Consider the following 24,506-nt stretch of genomic DNA (forward strand, 5'->3'; position numbering starts at 1 on the left):
CAAAAAAAAAGAGCAGAAGAAGGCTGGTTTATAACACTTTACTGAAGAAAACAGAACATAAAAGCATCAAACAGCTGATTATCATGGTAGTGTGCCCTTAATACTGAGGCTCAGTGCCTTTACACACATTACAGTCACTTTCATTCAGCTTTTAGTTTCACACAATGCCATGTAGTGCGGTTGGGATGTTTGTACAAAATTAGACTGCAAACAAAAAAAAAAAGGCAAACGCTGATCAGTTCAGTGGAGATCGGAATACTTTCAAGTTTATACATATAAAAACAAACAAGTGTTCACATTTGCTTGGCTGGTTGATGTAAAGCTGTACAGGATGAGGGCATCAGCCGAACTTAGTCAATGGGGGGTGGGGGAGAAAGTCCCTCTCCCAGCTATGGTTTCTGCTCGCTGGACTGCTTCCATCCATGCCTCCACATCAGCACGGACTGGACTTCATAGAAAAAAAGAAACGATCACTACAGCGCAGTTTGTACATCTGTGCAGCTCTCTGTGAAACGGTTTCCTGATCAAAAGCAGCCAACAGAAAAAGCCACTTGAAACAAAAGGTTCCCATCAGCTTCTGATGTTACAACCTGAAGCTAAATGAGGAACATGGTTCCTCCCAGAGGAACGTCTGAGGAACCCCAGCTGCCGTCTCAAACGTCACATTTCCAACGGAAAGCCGAGCTCTTAAGGCGGGAAGTTAGCGTGCTATCCGAACAGCTTATCTCAGTGCAGCTACTTACTGTGTGTGTGTGTGCAATAAATTCATAAACGCTTAAGACAGTAAAGCAGTGACCTTATGGAAGTCGAGCAAATAAATACAGACATGTGTTAGCATACTGAGGCGCGATCACCACACAGCAGCTGGACAGCAGAACAGTTATGCTGAGGACGACACAGCCGAACACCATCTTCAGTCAGGGTGAGGAGTTCCAGCTACAACCCCATCAGATCTGCACAAAAATGTACATTTGTACGTTCAAAGGGAAAAGTTTGGGAAATACAGCTTTGGAAAACGCGAGGGGCCAAAGTTGAAATGATGAAGCTGCAACCAGCAGGTGATAAGAGATACTTTGCTGAAATGAAGAACAAAAATCATCATTGTCTCCTAAAAGCCACTAATGAATGTTGTTTGTTCCGTGCAAAAACAAAGAGCCTCCATGAAGACGCAGCTTCCAGCCAAGGAAAACACTCATAAAACCCTAACGCTGTCGTTTTCCCATCGATGAGATAGGATGTTAGGAATCATTTGGGGTGCTGGAACGGAGGCTTTTTGCTTTTAATGACCTCGGAGCAGATCTCCCTGGTTTTCATTTCAGCCCGTCTCCTTCCTCGCATGCAGCAAACAAAAGAGGTGGTGTTCTCGCTGCGTCCATTTCGACGCCACTAAGAGGATAAACGCATTTCCCCAAATGTCAAACCCGACCTTTAAACTACGTGTGTGTCTGCATCTCTCCAAGCTAAGACATGGTTACCCTGTGCGGCGAGAGCGTCTGATGATGAAGCGATGCTGTGTAATTTAAACGAGAGGATCTGCATTTAACAGAATTCCATCCTAAAGTAAATTAAAACTAGAAGTAATAAAGGTGTTCTATCACTTTACAGCTTGTGATTTTGTGCTTGAAAAGCAAAGCTTTTGTCAAATCAAAGCTCTGGAACATGTTTGGCAACTCGTAGATGCTTTTAGCTTCTCAAAATGCAGCTCATGTCTTGGTCTCCTACATCTAAACTCACAGGCACTTTATCCTGAAAAGAGAGACTTTTGGATCATAAGGTAACATCAGGGAATAAAAAAAGAAAAGAAAAGAAAAAAAAAAAGCGGATTCAGAGGAGAGACTTTCATCACAGCTGAGCTTTGGTTTGCTGTAGTGTAAAAACACGGAGTCTGACAGATCCATGTCATATTCAGAATTACAAGATACAAAAAAAAAAAAGCAGCACAACTGATATCACATTGAATGAATTCTCTTCAGCAGAACATAAAAAAGGGAAAACTTTGAAGCCAATCAAAAGGCACAGACTTGTCCACATGTGGATCCTTAAGGCGTAAACTGAGGGCCCAACGGATCCGCTGAGGATCGTTTGGTAGCAGCCCTTCACTAGAGTCCCTCATCATGGCTTATTAGTGTAACAGTAACCGTCCAAACATCCGTGCGCAGTGAGGTTCAGGTCTGCTGTGGTGGATTGGTGGGGGCGCGTGTGCAGCGAGCAAAGGTGAGGTATCATAGTTGGTGGGCTGTCTTGAGCTTTGAAGTGGACTCTGCTGCGGGGCTGGCGACTGCTGAAGTCAGGTCTCGAAGTATTTGTAGATGGCTGTGACGTACGTCATGACGCTCTGCCAGTCCGGCCGCTCAGTGTGAACCATCTCATTAATGTCCTGAAACACAGCAGACAGAACCCCTCAAGAGAGCCACACTTATTTCATGTTGGAGGTGAGGAGCAAACAGAATCCTCCAAAGATTTTTAAGTCCAGCTCCGATCAGCTTTTGATCCATTTTAAAAACTGGGTCTTTTGAATATCGTTACGCTGTTTTTAGCCAAAATTAAAAAAAAACTCTGTCATTTTCTAAGACTTAGTTTCTGCAAAGCGGGAGGAGTTCATTAAAAATTCACCTCTGAATTGTGGGCGGGACATTTAGCAACCCCGCCCCCTTCCCTTCCCCTCCCTGTTGCGGAGTGGAGACAGCGTTTTTTCATTTGCTCTTGAGTCACAACAATTTAAATAAAGAAATACTCAGAAATACAATAATTTTATTTATTTATGTCCTCTAACATGATTTTTTTTCCAGTGTCTTTAACATTATCAGCACAAAGACAGACAACATTATCTGATGAAAGCTTTCTTAAAGTGCTGCTACAACGATCTGTCCTCCATTAAAACAGATCTGGACTCAATGGATTACAGAAATCTTCAACTATTCCTCTTGTAATTATTTTCCTACATTCTTTCAATAGCGCCCCTAAATCTTGGTTAGAAGCCGACCGATGTAAACTAGTAAACAAAATGAGCAACAAAAAAATAAAAAAAGCATAAATTGGACTGCAGAAAGTAACAAATACAATTTCATATAGCAAATAAGGGTTTGAAGTGATAATTAATAGATGAAATATTCTTTTTTTTCCTGTAATTTGTGTCTCTAGTCAAAACACTACAGTTTCCAATTGAAAATGTCTTTTTTTTTTCCTTTCGGCTAACAGGTTCATGAATTCAGTAACAGCACAAGCAAAAGTTTGTATGACAGAACGACGGCGGTGGCAGGAGCCGCCGTTTAAGGTATTTCCTAGGAGGAGGATATACGCACAATTGTGGGTTCAAAGCTCTCATGTTCACGTATTGCTACAGACGTTTGTCTGTCAGTTTTGAGGCTCTACGTTCAAAACGCGCAGCCACTAAATGCTTGATGAAGGTTAAACCAATTGGATTTTGACCAATTAGAGACACAGATTTGGCAGTGACGTGTGGGTGGCGTCCTTTTTTTTTCACGAAGTGCCAACCGTTTGAAAACTGATCATGGAGGGGAAATTACTAATTGTGGTTTGTGCCTGGCAGGAATCCTTTGACACCAAGTCTTTAAATTATCGGAATAGAGCTGTGACATCAAAAGCCTGGAGCGAGATTCATGAGAGATTTTACAGCAAACCTCTTCCAACTGTCAGTTCATGTGCTGGTATACAGTGACAAGTGTGGACACACTGAGCTGTCATGGTTTCCTTGTGATACCAAACTGATTCCTCAGTCCAGCTTTAAAACCAAATGTGATCTTATTCATCTTACAGTACCGTGTTCTCTTGCTGTGTCGGGGTTCACCTTTCGCTGATTTGCAGATTTTTTTTTTCAGTGCAATTTTGCTTCCTTTTTTTATTTAACCACGTTCTGTGTCCTGATTGGATGTTGATCTTGTCAATCAACCTCTTCCATGCCTTGTCTCCTGCAAGAATGCGTTCAGTTTGCAAATCTTCTATCGGATCGGATATCGATCGGATCTTTGTTTTCATTCTTTAATCCGGAACTTAATTTTTCTATGAAGGTTTGAAATTTGAGAGCATAAACAAGAGAGAACGATTAACTTCTAGGGCTGCGCGATTAATCGACTTAATCCATTAATTGAAATTTGTTGTTTTAGACTATTTATTTTGTAAAAATGGAGATTTTATTTTCCAGCTCTCTGCTCTCTTGAGCTTCAGTTGTTGGAGTAAAGTCAGTCCGCCGGTCTCTACCAAAGCTCCGATATGAAAACAGCAGTAAGTAAAGAGGAGCTACTTCAGTGAGGCTGAGGAAAAAAGACAAAAAACACTAGAGCATGCACCGCAAGAAGGCCCCCCCCCACCCCCCCAACTTCTGCTGGTAGCCTCCGTGTCGCTTCAGTTTAAGCAGCAGAACATGTGATGATTTTGATAAACCTATTGGACTTACAGCAGCAACAGAAAGTTTAAGAAAAAGTGTTGATTTGGAGACAGCGGTGTCGTTACACACTGATGCTAAATGCTATGCTAACGAGCGGCCTCCAGGTGATGGCGGACCGGTTTAAAGTCGGACTATATTTTCACGGAGCAGACTTTTTGACATGCCGGATAAATGCAACAAAATAAATTCATAGAACATTTATAAAAACTGTATTTTATAAAAAATAACGAGAAGCACTTTGAATGAATCCTTATTAATAGTGCTTTTGCAACATTAGAGCCGGTGTTGAGCTGAGTTTTTGTTATTTATATTCCATAATTTGTCATTTTTTTTAAAGAAAGTAAAAGCAGGGAGAAAAATAAATTAAAATCGAAAACAGACATTTTATTTTTTTGGCCATATCGTAGTCGTTTCTAACGAGAGTCACACACAGACACATGAACTTTATGGGGATAAACTCATAATTACTAGAATGTAAATCTACTTCAGACAAAATAGCTCCTCTGCTGAGCATAAAACAAGGGAAAACTTAACTCTTAAAACTCACCAAAGTGCATTTGATGCCCACACTCTCTGCAGCCTGGAAAGCTAAGGTGAAGTTTCTCCTCTGCAGGAAAAGAAAAATGAGGTACTGTTAAATGTAAAGAATAAAAACTGGCTTTTGTGTCAAAAGTCGCTTACCTTATCTTGGCCAGTGAGCTCCTGGTAGGGGATGTGTGCCGGCAGATAAGTGTGGAGCAGAGCGCAGAAGGCCAATCCATCATTCCAGCTGCTGCTGAAGTTTGTGATGTCGATGTTCTGAAAGACACGCAGATGATCCATTTAAACTCAGATCCAAGTGGACAGAGCGTTTACATTCCCTGACAAAGACTGATAAAGATTGGAGAGAAGATGGCACATCGTGGTATCCTGCAGATCCTGTATGTCACTTTAGGGTCCTTTCAATGCCACTGCAAACCAGATGATGCGCTTTATAATCCCACACAACATCAAATAATTCAGAATAATTTAGCCACAAAGAACAAAAACTCAATCCAACAACTTTTAAAATCAAGTATCATCCAGATCTTGTAGATCATTTCTCCATCAAGTGACCTTCAGGATGAAAGGATAACAGCATCTTGCAGAAAACCGTCAAAATTAAATGAAACAGGTTCTCATATACAAAAAAAATGACACAACTTTAACTTCTTTAAGGATTTTATACAAAATTCCACACATTCCTAGACAGACTTAGACAAGGATCGCACATTAACCTGAAGTGCTCTTAACGACTGGCCATAAGTGCAGACAATCTTTTAATGACTTTTTAAACTCTCTGTAAATACAATTATTTAGATAGAATCTCTACATTTCCAGCCATATTTCAGTTTCTTTTAGATTCTGTTTTGAATGTGATTTTTTCTTAAAATTAAAAATCCAGGGTTTTAGACACTGACATACAAAACGCCAATGTGAGAATGAAAAGAAAACTACTTTCCAACCGCAGACATCAGTGAGGGCAGGAAACTGCATCAACATATCACAACCAGATCTTTATCTGTGCTTTCACCTGCTTACTTTGTGGTAATTGCATTTGAACTACTGAAAAGGGTTTCGACTGCTTAGTTTTTAGGCCTTGAGGCAGCTTATGTGGACTACAAAGATCCAAACTACAACTACTCAGGTGGTCCTTTAGGTCAAAGACTGTTAAAAAAAGTTTTTTTTTGTTCTATATAGTGAAAAAGAGCACAATAACCTATTTGATCAGTGGCGACACACACCTGATACCCCTCAGTCTTCTTTTGGCACCACTTAAGCAAGGCGTTCCTCTTTGAGCCTCCGTACTCTCTGGCTAGTGCTGCCAGAGGATCCTTTCTCTCTTCTCTGTAAAACAAAACAATGAAACAGACTTTCTGTGACACAGATTCCAGTTGCTTGAGCACTCAGATAGCTTTTGTGGCCAGACAGAAACCCGATAGCATCGGCTGCATGTTGCATTGGTAGATTAGTCACGGAGGATATGAGGGAAATGGCAGTCAAACCAGAGGCGGGCATGGTGTTTGCAGACATTCATGAGAGCATTAAATGCATCACCTGAGGCGGCTGCGGGTTGTCGGGTTGATGGAGGCGGTGGGGGAGGAGGAGAGGGACAAAGGGGAGGAGGCTGCACTCATTGCTTGATGAAGAAGGCTGGATGAAGGGGCTCCATCAGGAGCAGACATCTCCCTTTTTATCTCCTCGCTGCTTCTTCGTGTGACTGTCCAGGAGACATAAAAACACAATTTAATTACCATATTTTCAGGAGTATAAGTCATGTTTTTTTATAGTTTGGCCATGAATGCGACTTAGGCTACGTTCACACTGCAGGGCCTAATGCTCAATTCCTATTTTTTGAAAAAAATCAAAATTTTTTGCAAGGCCGTTCACATTTCCAATTAAATGCGAATTTTTGTGACCTCCTGAGTGAACGTGAAATGACCCAAAAGTGACCCGCATGCGCAGAAGAGCACTCAGCGGTGAACGACGTCACTCGTTGTTTGCGGAAGTGGCTAAAGTTAACAATGGATGTCAACAACAGTGTTGGGAGCGCGCGTGCGTGTGTGTGTGTGTGTAAGAGACAGAAGACAGCGCGTGCAGCGAGGTAGAGAATGGGGGGGGGGGAGTGGGGGCGCGCATTCATGTTGTTTGCTAGGGAGAAAGGAGAACCGTAATAAAAGAAGGCTCCCCCCAGAATAAATGCTATGGACTCTTTATTAACCCGTTCTGGAGAATCCTGGAGAATCTGAGGGTCCGAACGGGGAAGTGAACAACGGAGGGTTTGGTCCCCCGCGCTTTTGACCATGGTCGGAAAGGTGTGAACGTAGCCTTATACTTAAGAGTGACTTATATGTGGGATTTTTTTAAAAACATAAGTAGGCTCACGTATTTGTTTTTTCCCCACTAACAACCGCTATGTTCCCAATTTGCCTCGAGATTATTTTATTTTTATTTTTCCCTCTTCAGATTAAGCGGGACAGCAAGTCATCAAACTGGTTCACAGAGACACTGAAGTACAGCTGAAAGCGTCGTCATTCAGACACATTTGATTGTGAAGATCGCAGTAAAAAAAAGAAAAGACTAAATGATCTTATGAGCCCAGACACGGAGACGTGCTTACTGATGCCTGTAGTGCTTTTCAAAATAAATAAACCTTATCTCTCAATGTCGTCGGTGTCTTCCATGCCTTGTAAATGTGATATACAGCTAAAAACCTGATGGTAGCTCCTCCCACACGCGACGGGAGTGTCTAGTTTATGAACACATTTTTGAATGAGCATTACGCATCAAATTTGATGTGCGTTAAAAAACAGAAAGTGGACATGAGTTTGGCGTAGAGCTGTGACGGTGTGGGATTTTTGATCATCGCGGTGAAGAAGCAGCAAGAGTCGTGTTGTCGGGACTCTTGCAACCCCTCCCCCCGAACACGTAATCCTCAGGCGGGCAGCCGCATCGCAGACTCAAGAATGCACGCAGCTTGTACTGGAAATGGACACAATGGAAATTCCACCCAGAGGCTCTTGAAATTTGAACACAGGACTCGCAGAAAAGTAACTTTTAGCAAAGATGAATGTGTTATAGTTCCAATCATGCACCATATGCAGAACTTCAAAGGAAAAAAAAGAGGAACGTGCGGTGACGTGAGGTGATGAGTCATCACCGTGGTCATTATCTCATAACCGCAGTGATGTGGTTATCGTCACACCGTAGTTTGACGCATGAATGGCATTCGGTGAGAATGTAGGGTTATGCTGGGATTGGCAGATTTTTTGAAAGATTGCACTTTTCTCCCAAAAAATGCGCTATATATTGTATATACGGAGCTACTTTTATGTTTTTGTTTTTTTTATCATGCATTTTTCGGCTCCTGTCATTTATACTTTATGTACGGATATACGGAGCTACTTTTATGTTTGTTTGTTTTTATCATGCATTTTTCAGCTCCTGTCATTTATACTTGGGTGTAACCTTTCAACTTCCAAACCTAACCTGAAATGGTCTTGGTGGAGTCCATGTTGGAAACCCTCTGGAGGACAGGGGGGGGTCGGCTCGCTGAGGTTCCCCTGAGGAGGTGGTCGGCTGTGGACACATCACAGTTCTTACACGGCGGTATGAAAGGAGCTCCTCCTTTTAACCTCAAAGGAGTTCGGGTCATCAGAGGAGCAACATTCCATTCCTTCTCAATTCAGGGAATCCCGACATCCTCACCAGGAAAACATTTAATCATGGAACAGTAAACCAAACGTTGAAGCTTATGGTGGACTCTGCACGTTCACACGAAGCACTTGAACTCATTACTGTTGAGAATAAACTGAGGGAACCGCTGCCTCATTACATCCCTCTTATCATCTCCTAAACATGGTTATTTCTAACTCTGGTCTCGAGGGGGGGGGGGGTCTAACCCACTAATTCTTAAAACAGAGAGACCCCGGCAGACAAAAGGATTATGCAACACCGGCGGTGTGAGCCAACATTTTGTGCTTTCCTTTCTGAAAGCAGCAGGCCAGACGTTATGAAGAGAGCTGTTTACCTGGCATGGTTATGTCTGTGTAGCTGGGTCTCTTGTCGCTTAAGGATGAGAGAGGTTTGGGTGCTGACATGGATCCAGGGATGGAATGCCTCTATAACAGGAAAAATAAATAAACAATGAAATTACATAAAAAGACAAAAAGACCCAAAAAGATAACTATTGGCCTTGTCCCACAGAAAGTTGGTTGTTCTGTCTTTTCAAAATATCCGCCTCCTGTTTGACATTAGAAGTTCCCACATGACAGAACGTAACTGACATTAAAGCCATATTCATCTCAACAGAAGAAAAATGTAAAAGGTTTCATCTCTTATTACAGGATATGGCTGCATTTTATATTGCAGTTTAAAAAAAACACCTACTTCTTCTCTTTGGCTTCAATGATTTATTATTTTGAAATAAGTTTTGTTTGATCGTTTTTGCGAACTATAAAGGCACAGGTGAAAAAACAATGCATAAACACATTCACCTGAGGGGAAATATGTTACTGCTGTTACAGCTTTAACACCATGTCCCAATGCCTGCCTAACATGTATAGATAGGAAGAGTCAAGATACATTTAAACAGCTTTTTCAATGTTTGATGACTGCACTGCAAACACAGACCCTAAGGAATAAGTCAGAAATTCTTACCCCGTTGGCAGATTTTCTTTAAAAAAAATCTGCCAACGGGGTAAGATAAATAGTCTTACTAAGAATTCTTATTTTAAGAAAAGAGAATTCTGATCAATAAGGGTCTTTTTACTTTCTTAAGATTGAGTTTATGAAGTGCGAGGAACAGGCGCGTCCTACAGCTGAGTCATTGTAATAAAGGTGACATCAGATGCAGCTGCTGGCCTTCTGCTTCTTTTATTTTAGAATCAATGAAAGTCTGAGAAATATGTTCTACACAGCATGTTGTAGCTTAGTTCGATCTCTTTAGGCAGTTGCTCCTGCAAAGCTCGTCTTTTGAGGGATTTTCTTTGTCCACTGCTGGACCCCAAATCACCAGCAGCTCATATTTCCTCTGATTGTGCTTTCATGGCACGTTTGCTTCAGGGGTTGAAACAAATGTAGCTGTTAGTATTGCCATGTATATTTTGAGATCATTGTTTGTTTGATCCAGGAGGCAGAATCCTTTCCGGATGATCGATGCATCTAAGGAAATATAGTCGTTTTACAGAGTGGTTAAACAGCTCTCATCTCACTTATGTGTCATAGAATGTAAATAGAGATTTTTCTTAAATTGATGTAAAACTTATTTCATAAAATGTGACAGTTCCACACATCTCTGGTGCTTGAAGAAATTGTATTTTTATATGTTCTTGTGGCATTTTTCTGATGATGGAGGACACATATGAAGTATATTAAGATCAAAATTGCATTTCCGAGTATTTCTTTATTTAAACTGTTGTGAATCAGGAGTAGATGAAAAAAATCTCATTGGAAAAAGCTTGTGGGTATGATGTAGAAGTTACAATAGGCGGGCCACAAGCTCCCTGCCCCGCTCCATTCTGATGCATCCTCTTGCAGACAAATAGATCCATGTACGACTTTGTTTTCATCATTCTTGCTGGTATCTGGCTCAAAGCTGTATGGCTGGATAGCTCCAATATTGCTCACTGTTTATGTTGCACCGGTAATGTTAGGTTGGGGATGTTAGGGGCTGTAAGCTATTGGGAGAGCATGTAAACAGATAGCTCAGTTATGGGTTGCTTTGTCCCAACAGTCCCGCCCACAACTGAGAGATGAATTTCGAATGAACTACTGCCACTCAGCAAAAACTATGTCCTAGAAAACAACACAGTTTTTTAGATTTTGTGTTAAAACTGCATCAACATAAATAAAAGACCACTGGGAATGCTGTTAGGATGATCGGAGCGGAACTTTAAAGACAAAGATTGCTGCAAAGCAAACAGATAAATCAGGATTTTGTGTCTTTTTTACAGACAACTGTAACTTGTTCTTGGTATGGCACAAAAATCCCCTGATCTACAAACTGGATGTGAAAGGGTCTTTCTGTACCTGTATGGGTGAAACAGCTGCAGCAGGGGGAGTCTTCATAGGACTGGGGCTGAGGGGGGTGCGTGGTAACGGGGTTGCGGAGGCTGTTGGAGCTGTAGCGACTGGACTGGAGGGTGGACCTAAAGGAACAAGGGGAAAAGAAAAGCTAAGACAATGAGTGTTTTTTATGTCAAACAAATGGAACAGTTAAGATCCAAAGCAATGAGTTGGATGTGAAGAGGTCATGAATGACGATGCAACCTCTCATCGTCCACCGGTACCTTGTGAAGCACTATCGAAGCTCTTGATGAGCGTTTTCACTGTAGGTGAGGGCTCTGAGGAGGTGGAAGACCGTCTGCTCAGGCCCATCCCCTGCCTCAGGGCTGCCAGGTCTCGCTCCACTGCATTCATGTAGTTGTAAACTCTGCCTCGCTCCTCTTCCTGCCTGGAAAAAGCAACCCCCCTAATCAGTACCCTAACAAAGTCAGATTTATGCATCTGATCTAAGACTGCTGAAACTAGCTGTTCCTGAAAGTTGTTGAAAGAGACGAGGAGGTGTCACCCTGACTGCTTCATGCCGTTTACATATCTGTATCTGTGGGTCTTACTTGCGGCTCTTAATCTCTTCCAGCTCTTTGCTCAATTTCTCGTTCTTCTCTTGGGCTTCCTGCAGTCGGCGCCGCAGGTCTCCTATCTCTTCCTGTGCTTCCGATTTGATGTCATTAGCTATGACCACAGCTGTTTGCAGATCCGCTTGGAACTGACGCCACTCCATGGACTCCTCCTACACCAGCACAGCAAGAAGCTAAATATAGCACTAAATAAACATGTCCTTCACTTTGACCACTTTCTCTGAGGTTCTCCACAAAAGCTGACAATTGGATCCAATTTATTCTTAAAACAGTATTACCATCACCACTTTTATTGCAGAGAACATGAACACAATTGTTAAATACAGACATGGCAACCCCCTTTACTGAAATTCACTGAAATGAGTTGTCAGGGTTAAAATGACCTAACTTTGTGCAGCCAAAGACTCAACTGTTCACTTTTAAACTGGAATGTTTTTGTCAGAATGAACAAATGTTACAATTAAGAAACAGTTTAACAAGAAAAAGTAACATTTTCATGTGTCTTTGTTTCTACATAAACTTTAGGAAATGTGACTTTTTCAAGAATATACTTTGTTGTCTAACGACTGACAGTATTCAGGCCAAAAGTTAAACTTTAAACTTTAAACTTCCATCCACCCATCCATCCATCCATCCACCCATCTATCCATCCATCCATTACTTTGTGTGAAGGCAGGTTGCACCCTGATCAGGTTGCCAGTCTGTGGCAGGGATACACAACTACACATGCACCTAGAAGCAATTTAGAGTCACCAATTAACCAATTAATGAAGCATGTTTATGGACTGTGGGAGGAAACCAGAGTGCCCAGAGAAAACCCACACATGCACAGTGAGAACATGCCAACTCCACACAGATAAGGCCCAGCTTGGATTTGAACCAAGGTATTTAACCAAACGTTAAACATGAAATGTGTCAACGCCATAAATAACTTTATACCTCTACACACATATGCACTATTGACTGGGTATCAGCTGCTAAACTAATAGAGCAACTTTGACTCATAATAAAAAATTACGATATAAAATAGATTTAACATAATTTCTTTTGTCATTTTGTTTTTCTTAAACCGATTTTGTTTATGAAAAACTATTTACCCATTACTACTAACTTAAACTAAACACAGGTGAAGAATCTTGCATGAATAAATATAAAGAAAACAAATAGTTACTGTAAAAGAAAATGTGTTTTGAATAATAAATAATTATAATGATAAATGCACATTTCATTTTCTAAAAGAAGATCAACAATAATGCAATAATCAATTCCCTAAATCCAGTGATGATGTCATGATGCATGTCTGCAAGGTAGAACAGTAGCTTTCACTACAACTTTCTCAAAAACAAATTTCAATTCCAGTATGAATCCAACAAAAGATGTACACAGCTTGTTAGGACTCTAATCTTTATATGTCAAAAGTCAAATCTACAATACCCCAAAACCTTTTCTTCTTAGAACATATTTGGTTTTAAAGGAATAAAAAAACATCATTTTCATAGTAATGTGTCAGAATAACAAAATTGGTTGTTTTTGTTTCAGAAGTTGGTGTGGAAAAGGTGTTTGATTTTTACACTTTCAGATCCCTGGAATTGCTGCTCTAACTGGAATTTCCAACCACTGACAATCAAAACAAATGAGGAATCAGTAAATCAACATTTAAAATGCTTAAATGTTTGAATTTAAATTATGGCAAGCTTTTGTAAAGGGGGAAAAAACACCTTGGATAAATAAAGTTAAGTGGACAAAAACTGGTTCAGGTGCTCAGAGCTTTGAACTGAGAGGTAAAAGAAGGAAGCATTCAAACCAGAACCCTGAAAGAACTGACAGATGCTTTTCCCTAGTACCAGCAGGGAAAACCAAAAAAGTGGCTTAATTTAGCTGTGTGTGCGTAAAAGTATTAAAGGAAGAGTAGCTGCGTAAACTCTAAGGAAATGTTTAGCTTCAAAACAGTAATTAATGAAGATCGCGAAGGAGTATCTTACCCTCAGTCTACGGTGAAGAATTTTAATTTCCCTCTCCATGTCATGCTTCTGGTCCTGCAGCTTCTTCACAGAGTCTAAGAAATGAAAAACATTCATGATTATTTGCGTTACTGGCAGGACAAAACCACTTGCAAGCATTTACATTTCACACTCTTTGCTTCTGCAAATGATCCTTAAATAACTTTCTGCTGACCTGAGCTGAAAATCTATAACTTAAAGTTTAAACATTACAGCAACACTTAAAGGGGAAAGGCTCACTTACTCTCCAGGTCTGAGATAATGAGGTTGTCGTGGAGTTTCAGGGCTCGGTGCTGTTCCACCTCATCTTCCAGCTCAAAGATGGTTTCCTTCATGTCTGCAATCTCCGTCTCCTTCTCCTGCAGCTCCACTCGCTGTTTCTCCAGCGCTCGCTCCTGCTCTGCCATCTGCTGCTGCACCTGCTGCTGAAAGTCTCTGTATTCTCTGTCCAACTGCAGACAGAACAGAGAGCATCCCGAATGTAATTAGGTTGAGGTGAGTGGATAATTATAATGCAAAAAAAGTTGCACACATGAAAAAGTTGGTCACAGGACCAGTACGGGTGCTGCAGGTTTTTGGGTTGTCCTGGCCCGTGGAGGGTCATACAGAGGAGCATCTTAAGGTGAGCGCAGGTGTGTCTTGCATTCCCTTAAAGCTTGTGCGGGCAATTTATGAACATGGAACATGTTTGTTGTGCGTGTGGTAATTGTATGAATAATAATAATAATAATAAACTTTATTTGTATAGCACCTTTCCAGGTATGGTGCAGTATTTGTATGAATAATGTAAGCTGAATGCACTTATGACGTATGAGTGATGCGGTCACGCTCTAGACATAACTAAGGTGCATGCACCGGATCCTTACTGACTGTGCACAAATGCTGCACACACAGAGGGGTGTGCATGTGATATGTAAGAATCCATAGGATGCCCGGACAAGCTACGCTTTGACTGCCTAATTTTCTCATTTCTAACAGTCAGGCTGCAAACAAGGAGAGAGCACTTCTCACTTGGACAGCACCAACAGGCCCATAGGGTTTGAAAAAAGAAAACTCCCTACCATGTGCCTGCATCTCGCCTCCTTCATCCTCATTTACTCTTGCATGTTGTTTAAGCGTTTACTATGTATGAACTGTTACCTGCAGCATGCAAAATGTGTGAGAACAAAACGTGCATGAACATTTTCGCTCTACGAGCTCACCGTATGCGCGCACTACGACCTTGATAGCATTGGTCACCTGTGTGGCCTGTACAGGCTTCCCCATTTTTCGCCCAAAGACAGCCCGTATCCACCCTAAGGGCAGTTGTAACTAAGGCTTTAGACAGCCACTCTTAGACATTCCGCCTCATGTTTTAATACATTTTTAAATCATGTTAAACCATGTACTTAACAAAAGTAACTAAGAACATTTTTCACAGTTTTGGGGATACGGACCCCACTCTATGGCTGAACTTTTTTTTCAAAACTTTCTCTTGATCTTATTTTTCATTTAACTGACTCCAGTTCCATCTTCTTCCGTTTGCTTTAAGCCAAGACTAACCTTGTTGAAGGTCTCCTGCAGTCGACCGAGTTCGATGTGTGCTTGCTCCAGCTCCCCTTCCATCTTCGCAGCCTTGGCCTCTGCCTCTTCTTTCCCCAAGCGTACCCCCTCTAGCAGCTGGCAGATGTCATTTTTGTCGCCCGCGGTGTGAAGAGAGTACAGTTCAGCCACCCTCTGCCTCTCTTGCTCCAGCTGGGCTCTGCAGCGGTTCAGCTCGGCTTGGTCATTGCTCACTGCTGCTTTGTACTCATCCAATGCGGCCGCCATGGCGCCTCGATCCTGCCTCTCTGAATCCATGATGCGCTCCATCTGGTGGTTTCTCTCCTTCAGCGCTGCAATCACCTCTTGGGCTTCGGCATTGTCCTGCTCTGCCATCTTTAGTGTGTTGGACAAATGTTGTTGAACTCCAAGGAGCTGCTCTCTCTCAAAGCGGGCGTTTTCTGCCAGATCTCCATAACGCTGCTCCAGCTCCAAGTAGCGACCACTCTTGATGTCCTCCTCCAGCACATAAGATATGTGATGTTCATCCAGCAGCGAGCGCAGGTATTCAATCTGTCGGCCATACAGCTCTAGCTTGTCACTCTGCTGGCACAGGGAGTCCATAAGGATGACCTTCTCCTCCCCCAGACGTTCATTTTCCCCGTTGAGCTCCTGGGTGATTTGCTGCAGGTCGGCTAGCTCTTGTAGGGTGGCTTGAAGTTCCTCTGAAGTGCTGTGCTGGTTCTCCTCCATCTGGTGGATGCGCTCTGTCAGACAGGCCACAGACACCTCACTGGCATTGCCGCTGCTGCCCCGTCTGGAGCGCTCTGTGCTCGGAGCACACTCGGACTCGGACGAGGAGGAGGCTCCAGAAGGGGCATCTAAAGCGTCGTCGCTTGAAGTCACTGCTTGGTAGACCTCACTGGATTCACTGTCCAGGTTGTCAGCTGAGCCTCCATGCTGGTGCCCTGTGAGCAGATCCTCCAAGGAGCCAGGGGCGGAGCCCTCCACGGAGGAAGCCAGTGTACCTGTGCAGCCAACATCACTCGGCGCACCCGCCACTGCCAGGTCCGGGCTCAGGGAGAGGTAGTTGAAGAGCTTGTCAGAGCCATCAAGCCTCTGCTCCAAAGAGAAGCCCAGAGCATTGAGGCGGTCTTTGAGCATTCGGTTCTCGCTCTTCAGCTGGTTGAGCTCCTCTCGGATGGCCTGGTTCTGTTCTTGTAGGAGGATCAGAGTGGACTCCACATCAGCTGCTGTGATGGCAGAAACCTGGGGCTTCTCTTCCTCCCCAGCTTCTTCTTGAGCTGACGCTTCCTTCTCCCCCAGGCCAAGCTGAGCTCTCATGTCTTTCAGCTCACTACGAAGGTGCAGGATCTCTACATCTTTGCTTTTGGCCAAACTCAGCAGATCCTTCACTTTGGTTTCTAGAACAACCTTATCACTAATCTGGTTATCTGATTTAGACTTGCTCATACGGCTGTCTGACTCTGGTAGGACCTGGTTCCGGGAGCGCTTCCCTGAGGCCACATCTCCTGCTGCAGTCCCCGACACCAGCTGCTTTTTAGCGGATGACGTCCTGGAAGTCCGGAGACGGTCTCTCTGTGAGTTGGGCTCCTTGGAATTTGTTGACGTTATACGTTTGGATAAAGCACCTATTAAAAAAAAAAAGTTAAAACACAAAAACAGGATAACCAATTTTAATTCATTATACCAAAAGATTAAAAAAAGTCAGGTGTGTGATTTTGTGGAGTTTATTGACCTAACGTTGACTTTGGCCTGCTTTCCAAATTGCTTGCAGTCGTTCCAACAGAGGCAGTCTTCTTGGTTTTTGTGACGGAACAGTTTGATGCAGGGTTTCCTCCAGCCACAGCAGCTAACAGGTCATCATTACTTTTTACCTGCAAGAATGGAAACATCATAAGAACCAAACTCAAAGCGTACAAACTGCTAAATGGCCATCGCACGACAAGCCTCACCTTGGGCAGGGGGGCAGTGGCGAGGCTTTTGGGCGCAGACTTTCCAGTGCTAGCAGTCTCTGACTTGCCTCGATCCCCGTTGACCTTACTTGCCGATGGCCGGGCTGACTTCTTCATGCTGAGCCTTTTGATGGCCACACATTTAAAGCCTGATCTACAGAAAAAAATGAAGGAGGGAGGTGAAAAGCATGCCAGAGTGGAGCGATAGCCTCAATTTTCCAGGAAGAAGGAATTATTTCCACAGAGGCCTTTCTTCCCTCACCAGAAAACAGAGACCCCATACAGTAATCACATGCTTCTAATAAAAATAATAAAAGAAAAACTTTGCTTCTGAAGATACTGTTGTTTTAGTTAAACTCACCGCACAAAGGCACACTTGAAGTCTGAGGGATTTTCTCTTCACCACAGTGACACTTGGTAGTTAGGAGCTGTAAGCTACCTCACATGGAGAACAAACACTGAATTTAAAGCTTCTAGAGCTCAGTGAATACCTCTTGTGTGGCAGCATGTGCTTGTCAGCTGAAAGATGGATGACAATAAAGATCTTGTGGTTGATTTCTGTTGTTGGTATGCGTGTGGGGAGCAGTGATTAGCAGTCTCCTCCATTGAACAGAGATAAGTGAGGCAAAAAACTTGATCATGTCACAGAATAAACAAACAATGAAACCATTCAAACCTAAGAAAGCCTTTTTCTAAAAATGGGGCAGATGCTCTTTAATTTAGACACTGCTTTTCAGTTTTCAAAGCCAAGAAATGAGAACGTGCCATGACTGTGTAGGGTTCTCCGATACCAGAACCCAACCATTAAAGCCTTATTTAAACAACTTGACAACGGAAAAGGATTACAACCAACAATTCAAACTAGCTGGAAAATTCCTGATCCCAACGCTTGGATTGGATTTCAAGTTCCCAACAGAATTAGAAGCAGATTGTATAAAATGTAAATTGTGGCACTTCAGTTTATCCAGAAAAGTCAAAAATTCAACAGGAACTAATGTGTTGATGGTCGAAATGCTTTAAAAAAAAAACTTTGGTAGAATGCAAGCTCACTTTAAAAACAGATTTAAAAATGATGGACAGAAAAAAGGTGTGGGAGTGGGACAGTAGAAAACTACTGTGGAAACAAGGAGTAAGTACTTTGGCACTAACGTGGATATCATGGAGTTTGGTGACTTATTGTACACCAATTGCTCTGTTGTTTCCCTGAGCAATTAGTTGTTTAGATATGGATGTAAAAATAAATTAAGCAGAAGCAGTAAATCAGACTTTAAATTGAGTTCAGAGGTTTCAGCTGCAGCACAAATGTTTAGATTATTCCCAATGTAATTAGCTCTAAAATCTCAGCTGAATCAGCACACAGTCTAAAAATCAACCACCACTTTTGGTCCGCTTTTGCCTTTGCTACCCTCCTAATGGCATCCTTAAACACACTGCTATCAAACAAGAATCTAATTTGCAACAATTTCAGTCAGAGATTTAAAACGACTTGTCAGTTCAGGCACTGATTACGGTGGTCTTCAGCAGTGGCACAAACACAAAGCCCCATAATAATAGGTAACATTAAAACTTTGATCTGATTTAAGGAAAGTAAAAATATATGCAAAAGGTAGAAAGTATAAGATGCTGTATTGAAGAACATCAGTAATTTTTCTTTTCTGGTTCTTGAAAATAAATAAATGCAATCTAAAGTAAAGAATAAAGTTGAGGGTCACACCCAAATAGAATCAATTCGGTTTCAATTCACAACTTTAGTTGTGAATTGTTTCAGTTTCAGTGAAAAAAAACGGAAAACAAGTAAAAAAGAAATGGGAAAAATGGGTTCCTTTCTGCCAACAAAAAGACTAAACATGTTTTTGGGTTTTTATAAAGTCATGGGACCATAACATCTTCATAAACATTGAGTTGATCATGAGCTCTGTTTGTATTTAAAGCACTTTAGATACAAAGTTTTGCTATGTGGCAGTCAAAGCCCAGTCCTAAACCTGATAGAAGTGCTTTCCTGGCGCTGTATAAGGGCCGTGGGCAAACAAACACAAACCACAATGACTTCACAAAATGTCGGAAAAAAGAATGGACGATGAAGCGAAACTAAAAATATCTTACAGAAAACAATAAATAGGATTGTTGCTGGAGATAGTTTAGCAAGCTAGGTTTTCAAACACACCACTTGAAAATTCGAAAATGTCCCCTCTGTGGGATAAAGTTTATCTATTCTATTCTATGGCTCAGTGTGAAGACCCGCTCTGATCATCTCTAGTTATTTTTAAAGCGTCCCCAGAGGTCTTTTAATTAGGATTGTCGTTTTTAGCCAAAATCAAAAACCTGTGCTGTTTCTTAGGACATAGTTTCAGCAGAGCGGCAGTAGTTCATTAGAGCGGAGAAACCCCGCACCCCCTTCCCATTAACCATAACTGAAAGCTCTCTGCTTACACCCTATCCTGCTAGTTTACAGCCTTTCACACCACAAACCTATTATTACTGATGCATGAAAAATAATGAGCTATATTGGAGCGAGTTTTAAGTCAGACACCAGCTCGGATGAGGTAAACAAGGACGTACAGGGAGTCACGGCCCCACCCAACATATTTTCTACTTAACAAATACAATCTCTTTCAAATGCTATTTTTTTTCACCTGGTCCTGATTCACAACGATTTGAACTAATGAATACTCAGAAATGCAATTTTAAGCTTCATTTTTTTTAAATAGGTCCTCCGTCATCAGAAAAAATGCCACAAGTGGTAAAAAGAGTTAAAAACATAATTTTCATGTATGGGTTTTGAAGGTCATTTTCAACAAATAATGAGACAATGTGTGAGGACAGAACACCCGATAGTTATTTTTTGTTACATCCAAACATTGAGTCTCCTAGTTAGAAAAGGTATTTACTATCCAGATCCGTGGTCTTCGGTTTATAGGATAAATAGTGATGTCAGTGTTAGCAGGAAGGGTTCTGAAAGTGACCGCAAACACAGCTTTTGTTACGCCTTCTTAGAAAACTCAAATTTGTCTCTACACAAGGCAAGAATGAGATGAAAACTGACCAACATTCCAGAGACATCAGTGAGAATTACTCACTAAAGGTCACACCACAGAAATCTGCAGCATCTGGAGACAGGGGTGGAATTTTCTTAAAGTTTCAATTCAGCCAACATGGACCTGAAAGTGGAAAGTTTGAGGGAAAAATTCAGGAAGGACTGCATCCCAGAGCTCAAGGGAAGAAATATCAAAGTTTGTTTATCTAGCAGTGAAGAACTTTAGAGAAATTCCTGAAAAGGAAGAATCCAAACCAAGTAAGAAATTAATATCAGAGAGTCCACATAAAGAGATGTAAATAAAATGTAAATATGAAAATATATATTTCAAAAACATTATAGTTCATGATGTTGCAGCAGTTCCGAAAGTATGTCAGATTTACTTCCTGGGAGGATAAATGGTCTCTTATATTCTAATTTCAGCAATCATTCCATGAAATCAAAAACAAATATATTCATACCACATTTTTCCAAAGCGATCAAATGCATAAAAACAAATAACCAGAGCCTAAAAAAACATAGAAAGACTTTAGTGCTAAACTTCATCAAATGTACCTTAAAAAAAACATCCAACAAGTCCTCTTATTCTCATCCAAAATAGATTATTTTTTATGATGCATTTTGTGCATTGATCTGCACTAACTGTCTTTTGGTTAAACAACTAAAAGGCCCCCATCATAATACCCCAGGTTCATTTGTCCAAAGCATTTTTCACTTGAACTCAACAGCTCCCCAGATATCTGACCAGCATAATGTGTCAAAGCAGATGTCTGAAATGGATAGCCGCTAACTGGAGCACAGGCCTTTATACTGGCTCTGCAAGGACGTGGGAGCAAACACAGGGGAGTGACAAATGAGCTAACTGGGGCAGAATAAGCAGGCTTCTCCAAGACTTGCCCTCTGTGAAAGACTAAACCCTCATGTAGGTCTACAGCACTGACTAAAAGCTTTATATGTAAATAATAGAAGAAAAAACATAAAAAGATATCCTAAAAATTGAATATTTCCCAAAAATAGTGTTTAATGTGTTTGCTTTGTAAATGGCGTACACTTGTACAGCGCTCTTCTACCTTTCTCAAAAGCCCAAAGCACTTTACAGTGACAGTCCTATTCACCCATTCTCACACACAATGATTGCAGCTGTGCTGCCGAGTATTGGCGCCAACCTATAACCATCGGAGGGAATGTGGGGTTCCGTGTGTTGCCCAAGGACACTTCGACACATGGGTGGCCAAGGTGGCAATCGAACCTGCAATCCACCAATCAGGGGTCGACCGCCCTACCTCTGCACCACTTTTAAAAAATAAAAATAAAAAGCCCTTGTCTCAACTTTAGTTTATTTTTCACTAGTGGAAAAATAAAATGCTAAATTAGTTATTTTGAAATGTATTCTAATTTTTCATGAAATATTGCTTCGTAGGTTGGCAGTTTTTCTAACAATAATGACTGTTGTAGTAAAAGTTTTAGATAAACACATGCAGTCTTAAAACGCAGTAAACGAAACAATCACATTGTGTAATGTTCCATATCTGTTAAAGACAACAAAGCATAACTTTACTATTGTTAACTGAACCGTGAACCAGGCAGAAATGCGTAATTATTACGTAATGTGGCTTGACATAGTCAGGAGGCTGCAGACACTTGACCTGACCAAAATAGGGCCGACATCGTTTGATCGTACTTTTAATTAATTGAAAGGATCCGACTCCAAGCTCATCAAAAGAAGAAGGAGAGCACAGTGTTCCTATACAGAGAGCACAACAAAAGCATAGTGCCAAGAGAAAAGACTACAAATTCATTAGGCAGGGGAGGGACATTGAGGTAGTTGTGGTGCTGCAAGTACACCATTCCTTCTCTAATAACTTATTCATGCTTTTAACTGCAGGCAGGCATGTTCCCATCAGAAGATCAAGCATTTTTCTTCCATTGGAATCTCCCATAGAAAGTAAATAAACTTCAAAAGAGTTCAGAAAGAACACAGGAAGGCACCAGTCTGCCTGAGGGAGAAAGCACTGCCAAACTTTGAATTTAATTTAACCAAAATATCCCCTTTGCTATATAAAAAGACAAGGTTGGGCTTTAGTTTGTCAAACAGTTGTATTGATGTAGTCTTTAATTACATGAGCTTCACCAACAGCATTTCATTAGCTTCCACATGTTAACTGAGTGTCTAAACAGAAATTATCTTTAGCATGACCATGACAACAAGAGACACTTTCTGTACGTTTATGTTTTTAGCTGCATTGAAGAAACATATTTACCTTTTTTTTTGTAAGAACATTTTCTAAATTTGTAGATCATCACCAACTGTTTTTGTTAAACATAAATGAATAAGAAAGAGCCGAAAAAGGAAGAAGGGATCCAGGGGAAATTAATCTGGAGAAGCCAGTGGGCGTGAAATATTTGTCCCTCTAAGGAAGCTATTCTAGGAAAGTTTGTAGGTGCACGAGAGGAAGAAAGGGGGGTACATTTATGTGAAAGTCAAGCGTGGAGCGACAAACGCCTAAGTTAGGACTTCTCACTGGCGAAAGAAACCTCGAAAAACACTTCGTGTAGCCTAGCTAGATGTGGCTTTAAATTGTTATAAATGTATAGGCAACTAAGCAACATTTTGGAGTATGCAGACAAAAATATTCGCTATTTAAACCGAACTGAAATTTAAGGAGAAAACGTTTAAAAAGACAAAAAAAACTAGTTACCGATGTTGTCAGGCACGCGGAGAATTTTAGCTAATAAACTTCCTGTTTGGTAGCAGGTTTTCAAAACAAAAGCCAATATTTCTTGTCAAATGAACAAAAAAAAAAACCTTATGACTCGAGATACGACAATGTGCGACCTAACAACGACGTTGTGTTTATACTAAATGACAGAGAAGTGGCGGTGGTTAAACAACAAATAAACAAGTTAACTTTTAATTTATTTATTCAGTAGGTGACACATGGGTGACATTTTTGTCTTGATATGCTTAAGCCTTAAACCAAAAAAAGATTTTATATTTCGCCTAAGACTAGCTTAAAGCACACCTCAGATTGTATTTCATTTCTCATTAACCCACACGACACCTAATTTAAATAAACACACAATACTTTTAGCTACAAAGTGCATTAGATAAATAAATTAAATAAACACACCCCATTTGTTGAGTTATGTGGAGGCTAAGGGACAAAAGCAAAGAATTATTTTGAAATCTGTCAAGAGGAAGTTTAAGAATAGAAGTGCTAGCTTAATACACGCCTATTAGTATGAAAACGGCTATTAATTACAATTTCAAGACACAAAAGTTACTAAAAAAAATCCTTTAGAGAAGATTTAATGGAACTTGTGAGTTTTTTCTGGAGGTTAATTCCACTGCGATTGAAGCAACGGAAAAGCTCAGCTGGCTAATGCTATTAGGCTAACAATGTTAGCATAGCAGGCAAAAAGACAGCGTTATCAGCAGAACCATTTAAAACACTCCTACCTCAAATTCGACTAACTTTCCATAGTTATCGCACTGATAGAAAATCCAGCGGGTCTCCATTTGTGGCCACGAACAGCTTTCTAATCCCACACCTTCATGGTGGGGCAGCATCGGTTTCGAGCAGCCCGATGATCCTCTGCCCCCTCTCCTGGTTGCATCACCTCAGCATCACCCTGCTCTGGAGGAAACTTTCACTGCCTCCATCACCACTATGGTTTTGTTAATATTGCCTTAGTGGATTGCTAAAAACAATCTGGTAATAATTTTCTTATTATGAAACTCCTAGACTCTCAACTTTGACATCATTTTAAACTAAACTGAGAAAATGTTGTATTTTTGTGCATTTTATGGAGAAGCAAGTGTTTATGGTTTTAATTTAATCATAGCGTAAACAGAGCGAAAACAAAGTCAGAGGTTTTTCCATCTAGAGAGAAAACTCTATGATCTCTCTGCTGTTGCTACAAATCTTTCTGGGACTTTATTGTTCCACAACAAGAAACACAAATAAAGAAAGAGAAGTAAAAACGCAGAAAACATCTGATAAAGTCTTCTGAGAAGACGATACAGGCCACACACTGCCAGGATGTTCCATTCATCCGATTCACTGACCTAACATCAATCCAGGACATCTTCAGCCAAAACTTTAGCCAGTGTGACTCACAGATAAATCCCTGGATACTGAACAGTGCAGGTGAAGTGTTCCAGATTCCCTTTTATGTCTTTCAAAATAATTAAGAGTAAATTAAATATGTGTACAAACAAGAATTAATGTCAAATCCATTCACATTTTAGTTTCATAAAGTACAGCCCACTGTTGTTTTCCCACATCAACATAATCCAACGGGAACACAGTAGAACATTCTAGCAGACTGTATGGTCACATGTCTTTGCTAAATTCAAAGTGTTTCCACACATGGGACTGGAGCGATGGCTTCATCATTTTTTGCTGT

At 41.1% G+C, this 24,506-nt stretch overlaps 1 protein-coding gene across 2 annotated transcripts; it reads right to left on the bottom strand.

Moving 5' to 3' along the window:
- Window positions 1-22: 22 nt before the first annotated feature.
- specc1l (sperm antigen with calponin homology and coiled-coil domains 1 like) lies at window positions 23-23,717 on the bottom strand. Of its 2 annotated transcripts, none has more exons than XM_004072765.4 (16): window positions 23,557-23,717; window positions 17,063-17,216; window positions 16,846-16,984; window positions 15,108-16,738; window positions 13,810-14,017; window positions 13,548-13,621; window positions 11,542-11,717; window positions 11,215-11,378; window positions 10,955-11,073; window positions 8,955-9,045; window positions 8,414-8,503; window positions 6,482-6,644; window positions 6,169-6,271; window positions 5,087-5,203; window positions 4,953-5,012; window positions 23-2,377 (listed from the first exon to the last, which is right to left on the bottom strand). In XM_004072765.4, exons 2-16 carry the CDS (start codon window positions 17,177-17,179, stop codon window positions 2,288-2,290), a joined length of 3,342 nt encoding a protein of 1,113 aa, XP_004072813.1. In that variant the 5' UTR covers window positions 17,180-17,216; window positions 23,557-23,717; the 3' UTR covers window positions 23-2,287. The 2 variants fall into 2 exon arrangements, with proteins under 2 accessions (XP_004072813.1, XP_020561872.1); XM_020706213.2 differs by lacking the exon at window positions 23,557-23,717 and adding an exon at window positions 22,796-22,840.
- Window positions 23,718-24,506: the final 789 nt, after the last annotated feature.

Source organism: Oryzias latipes, chromosome 9, assembly GCF_002234675.1.
Source record: "Oryzias latipes chromosome 9, ASM223467v1".
NCBI lineage: Eukaryota > Metazoa > Chordata > Actinopteri > Beloniformes > Adrianichthyidae > Oryzias > Oryzias latipes.

Bases quoted from the DNA above. Each gene is read 5' to 3' on its own strand.
- specc1l (XM_004072765.4), bottom strand. From the start codon at position 17,179: ATGAAGAAGTCAGCCCGGCCATCGGCAAGTAAGGTCAACGGGGATCGA. The intron at 16,739-16,845 runs GTCAATAAACTC...TTTTTTTAATAG, and splicing joins CAGGCCAAAGTCAACGTTAG to GTGCTTTATCCAAACGTATA. The intron at 11,074-11,214 runs GTACCGGTGGAC...TTGTTCCTTTAG, and splicing joins CTTCGATAGTGCTTCACAAG to GTCCACCCTCCAGTCCAGTC.